Consider the following 6,000-nt stretch of genomic DNA (forward strand, 5'->3'; position numbering starts at 1 on the left):
AACCAAACCCCTTTTCCGTTTCTGTGAAGCTGGAAGTTGCACACTCAGGAGTCCCCTGTGCTACTTGAATACTTTGCTTGTGATGCAAGAAATGTTTTCAATTGGTAAATGTGTGGCATATAATTACAATTGAACTCTCTTGTACTTGCCTCTTTAAAAAAAAAATCTCCTAGCAGAACCTAGTATGAGTCATCTACACAGCTGTTTTTCTGACTATTGGAATTTTCTTTTGACATGAAGGAAGTATCTCATTGACTGTGTTATGAAGAAATGCTAAGGGTAGCAGAAAATGCGAAATTGGATTTTTAGACTGCAAAATACAGTGAAGTTTTGGAGAGTTTTTTTTTTTTTTTTTTTTTTTTTGGCATTACATTTAATTCAATACATTGTACAACGAATATTAGTTGAGATTCTCCATCAACTTGTTTTCCCATGAACTTCTGTATGGATCTGAGGATAAATGCTGAGCTTGACCGCCTTTACTTGCACTGGTGGCGCCTTCCCTCTGAGTCACCCTCCTCATTTCCTTTACTTTCTTTTGTGCGGAGGTTAAGATGGCTCGTGTATTTGCTGGCATCAAGCACAGTCATAGCTCCTAATCAGATAGATTTCAGGGAAAGACAAATAGGACTAGGACTAAAAAAGGAGCATATCTAATTTCCTTTAAGCTCTAAATTTGTGGGCCAATGCTATTTGTTTATTTGTTTGTTTGTTTGGAGGGCGACTTTAGTGGAAGAATATTTCTTGGATAAAGACAAGAACAAGTGGGTGTCTATATATGACATAGCCTTATTGCCTTGAGGTTGTTCGTATATTATTCCTGATGTACAGTATAAAAGATGGCAAGAGTGATATCAGACTGGGAGATTGGCACTTCAGTAATTCTTGGCTATGAGGAGTAATCTTGGTGTTTCCTCTTAAAAAAAATTTAAAAAATTAAAGACTGCATTTTTCTAGGCATCTTTTCCTTTTCCTAATATTTTTTTTTGAGTTCTCACTATGTTCAAGGCACTATTCTAGATGCAAACAAAACAGATCCTGCTCACATGAAACTTGCATTTCAGTGGCATGTGACAGGCAAAACTGCATATATTTCATATATTTCAGCCAGTGGTGAGTGCCTAAAGGAAAATGAGGTGAAGTGCTGTGACAGATAGCAACTGGGGACAAGGGAGCAGAAGGAGGGGTGGGGAGCTCCTTGAGATACTAAGGCGGTCAGGAAAGAAACCTTCTGAGAAGGAGACAAAGGGAGACGTTAGTGATACTAATGAGGGAGCCAGCAGCCACAGGAAGAGCCAGGAACAGGGAGAGCAGTAGTGTAGAGGCCCAGAGGCAGGAATTAGCTTATTGGGTTCCAGAAATGGAAAGAAGGAAAGAGAGGGGAAGTGAGCCCACATGTCAGGGAGATGGGCAGGGCCAGGGCGCACAGAGCCCCACAGGTCATATTTGAATTTATTCTAAATCCTTATCAGTAGAAATGATAAATGTCATCCCAATAGCAGAAAAAGTCCTTTATAAAGAAAAGGAAAAGAGGTGAGTTGAAAGAAAGTCCTATTTATGAAAACTCTCTGGCTCCATGCATTAATTCAAATATTCTAGTATGTATGTCTGAATGATTTCATTTTTTTACACATCTTATGTGGAGTTTAGAGGTTCCCATTTCATCATTGCAGTCCTTGGACTTATTTTAAAAATACACATTTTTTTAAAAATGATTACTCAACTGATTTAGAAAAGCAATTCTTATCATTCTTTACATTGTAAACGCCTTTTAATTTTCAGAGTCCTAGATGTTGAATGAAATGGCACTATCAGGATGTCCAGGGCTGATTGAACTCACCACTTGCCGTTGGTCAAGTGTTTTGACTCCCATAGTTGGCTTACATATCTCTTTCCCTGTGACTCTTCTTTCAGAAGCCCGCGGCAGGCTGTGGGGGGAAAGGAGACTTTGTGGAGCTGCTGGGAGGAAGTGGACTGGACCCTTCCAAGATGATGCCTCTAGCTGACCTCTGCTATCCCTTCCACGGTCCCGGTGAGATGTGTCTTTGATCATTATTTATGTGCCCATCAGGATTATTTCCTTAAGTAAAGCACCTAATATTTCTTATACATGGAAAGGCAGGTCCCACCAAAAATCTTCAGTTTTGTACATGGAGCCAGTGTGAGGATTTTACACGTAAGGCTACATACACTGTGAAGAATTGCATCACCAAAATATCTGACACTGGGAGCGAAACCCACGAAGTAACAAGGATGCGTTTTTTAAGGTTGGCCCTAAGTAAAACTGGGAAGGAATTGGCGATTATCTTTAAAGAGACGAAAGTGAAACAGGAGAGAAACGGCAACAGTCTTTAACCTCATGGCAAATTCTTATAATAGCCCCTTTCCTTTCTTGTAACTACAGATCATTAATTAGCTAGAACTGTGGTTGGCAAACTGCAGCTCGCGAGCCACATGCGGCTCTTTGGCCCCTTGAGTGTGGCTCTTCCACAAGATACCATAGCCTGGGCAAGTCTATTTTGAAGAAGTGGCGTTAGAAGAAGTTTAAGTTTAAGAAATTTGGTTCTCAAAAGAAATTTCAATCGTTGTACTGTTGATATTTGGCTCTGTTGACTAATGAGTTTGCCGATCACTGAGCTAGATGATGAAGCTGTAAATCAGACATCCTTTGGTCACCTGTTGCCTGTTTTCATTAAAACCAGGTCTGCACACCAGTATTTTTTTCTCTCTGTGCTAATACTGGAAACTTTAATAAACAAAGCATCTCTGAAATAGAATTAATATGCATCGGTAACCACTAAGGCCCAACATGTGGTGTCCACCGTCCCCCATTCAGGCCTTTATAAAAGAGCTTCGGATGAGATTTAAGGCAGGACTGGGTCCAGGGCAAGCTTGATAATCAAGGTAAAGGCAAGAGGTTTCTAAGAACTCACTTTGCTGCAAACAGAGGGGTTATTTAATGCTAATTTACCCTTGAGCTACTGTCAGCGCAAGTAGCTTCTCTTGCCCTTTGCATGTGTTCTCTGAGGCAATGCATCCTTCCATGCCAATGGGAGATGCGTTTGAACTGGGTAAGAAGATTAGATTAAAGATGAACAAACACCCATACCTTATAATTTAGATAATTGAAGTCAGAGTAATTTTGGTGCTTGAATGATATGAATTGAATTAGGCAAAATGGTAAGACTAATGCCAAAAACAACAATAATAATACTTTTACCTAAATTATCCAGATGATTGAAACTAGTCATAAAATAATTCAAAGGCTTGAATTCTATGACTCATTGTTTCATTTTAACTTCACTTTTTTCCTTCATTCACCATGTTTCCAGGAGCCCCTCCTAAGTTGTTCAGACAATGAAGAACTATTAGGGACCCTGCTCTTTCAATTGGACTTTCTTAGTAATTATGTCAAATCAATAATGTGCACATTAACTAAAGGAAATGGGCTATTGTATGTAGATTAAAGTTCAGGGCAAGACCAGAAAAAGAATGACCTTCCAAGTCATGTAAGGAAAATTAAATTTGAACCTCCTTGTAGAAGCATAATGCAGGCTCCCTGGTTCTTATATTAAAACAGCATCTCCAAATTGACTTTTACCTCAATATGTAACTCTGTCTGGTGGTTTTATTTCATTTAAAACCAGGCACCTGTTTGTCAAGCACCAGTCACACAATAATCCTAGTGTTTCTCAGAGACAAAGTGGGTGGAGGGAGATTAAGTAGATTAAAACGACAGAAAGGATTACTATAGGGCAGATAAATCCTGTCTCAGGAGCCAGCCTGAGGCTAGAAGAGTAAAATGGAAGTAATTTTTAATAAAAATGATGCATTTCAATATATAACCACTCAGGCACATCTGTACCAGAAGATATATAATCATTGCCAGGTGCTTGTACAAATAATGGATAAGATTGGATTTAAGAGAAGTAAAGATATCAATAATCATTCCTTCTTTGAAGCACAGGAAAAAATGAGAGAGAAATGGAAAAAAGGAGGAAAAAGGTAGGTGGGCAATGAATCAAATGAGAGAGAAATGGAAAAAATGAGAAAGATGTAGGTGGATAATGGAAAAAATGAATATATTTAGTGTGGTCTATCTAAACCATGCAAAATATTTTTTGTTTATATGTAAAACAATTATTATCTAGGCTCAGCAAATAATAAACAGGTGATCTTTTTGGTCAACATCTATGTTTAGAAGAACAACTTAGCCTCCAACCTGCCCATTCCATATCATTTGCACCCCCAGATGTTATGACAACCAAAAACTGCCCCTGCTAATTCCCAGCCTTTCCCTGGAAGGCAGTCCTGTCTCCATCGAGAACACGGAACTAGAATGAAGGTTAGTGTGGGGAGGCCCCTGCCTTCACCACCAGAGCCTTGCAGGTGGAGTGTGAAAAGGGCAAGGAGACCTCTTCTTGCCTCTCTGAGGCCAGATTTATTTGGCTCACTGTGTTCTTGCACACGAAGAGAAAAGCTGACTCAATGTCACAATTCTGAAGTGGATTTTATATTCTAACAAACATGAAAACAAAAACGTTTCCCCTCGTTTGAGCCCATGAGAAGAAGATGCAACCTCTCGCTTTCTTTGCGTTTAAATGATCTTATTGACCGACGTGTCTTTGCTGTGTGGTTTCTAACTTGTTGGGGAACTTGTTACTTTTCTCCATGAATTGTAGCCCAAATGAAAATCGGCTGTGACAACTCGGTGGTGCGCCTGGTGTCCAGCGGAAAGCATGTGAACCGTGTGACTTTTGAGTACCGCCAGCTGGAACCATACGAACTGGAGAACCCCAATGGAAACAGTATCCGGGAATTCTGTTTGTCTACTCTTTGAACAACCAATTCAGTGAGTTTACATGCTTCTAGCAAAGTGAGTGTTTAATAGGTATTATATATCATTTTGATGACCACTAGTTTAAAGCCTTTCCTACCAGTCAGTATTCACAGCACTGAGCACCTATCACACACACACACACACACACACACACACACACGTGTTTTTGTACCTTGCTTCTTTTTCATTTGTATTATATAAATGACCACATGGCCCCCAGCTTGGTAGTAAAACAGTTTTCTGTTATTCTTTGGTATACTACAAACCTGAACTGGCAAGAAAAGAGCAAAGCAATGTGCAATTTTAAAAAATGTGTCTCGAGGAAAAATACTATAAAGAAATAAAAGGGTGGCATTCATATCAGTTTTATAACAGAAAACAATCGAATGTCTGTGTACACCACAGTAGTTGCTTCTGTTTATTTATTTTCTGCTTATTATTCTGTTTACAATAGATAATAGTTGTAGCTACTCCTTAATGGTTTGCATCAACTTGTTTTTAACAAACCTTTGTAGCAAGGAAAACCTTCCCATCCATAATACAAAAGTGAATAAATACATTTGGGGTGTTGGCACCTTGATATTACGCTTTGTTTTCTGAGTCGTCTCCTCCCTCATTATCATCAGAAAATAACTTTCTCATGTGGTACATAGCCAAATGCTGCACAAAATCATTTTAGACTTTTAGAACTAGTTGAGCCCTGGCCATTGGGTAGAATTATTTAGAGTAGAAGGTGGATTACAGTGTTTGAACAAACAACACTAACTGATGGTCCTGACAGGGAAGCAGGATTAGAGATCCCTTTTCCACTGTCCTCCAAGAAAACAGAGCATACATGTCTTTGTCACAGGGGGGTACTTTTCATCAAGGACAACAGGGCCTTACAGCTCTCAGAGACACAATTTGCTGAAATCCGAGTACGTACTTCTTTGGTTCTGAAGGCAGTTCACTGTTGACTGAGCCTTATCCATGTTTGTCTTGAGACTAAGTATGTAGCCTATAAAAAATACTTAAGGCCATAAATAAGGTCCTGAGCAACAAAGAAAATACTCCTAAGTGATATCCTCTTTCCTTTGAATTAATGGATGCAATCTGCAGAGTGTGCCATAAATAATGGCCTTACTATGATTCCTGAACATATTCAATATAAAGTTTATTTT

The 6,000-nt window shown here is 39.1% G+C and overlaps 1 protein-coding gene across 2 annotated transcripts in view; it reads left to right on the plus strand.

Moving 5' to 3' along the window:
* The window catches only part of CRHBP (corticotropin releasing hormone binding protein), an 87,561-nt gene extending 82,141 nt beyond the window's left edge, over nt 1-5,420 (plus strand). For both annotated transcript variants that reach the window (XM_084881295.1, XM_084881294.1), the window contains exons 6-7: nt 1,915-2,032; nt 4,683-5,420. In XM_084881295.1, coding sequence (XP_084737421.1) covers nt 1,915-2,032; nt 4,683-4,840 — 276 coding nt within the window. In that variant the 3' untranslated portion in view covers nt 4,841-5,420. The remainder of the gene's footprint in view (nt 1-1,914; nt 2,033-4,682) is intronic.
* The last annotated feature ends 580 nt before the right edge of the window (nt 5,421-6,000 follow it).

The sequence above is a fragment of the Pipistrellus hanaki genome (genome assembly GCF_964339955.1).
Source record: "Pipistrellus hanaki genome assembly, chromosome: 4".
Lineage (NCBI taxonomy): Eukaryota > Metazoa > Chordata > Mammalia > Chiroptera > Vespertilionidae > Pipistrellus > Pipistrellus hanaki.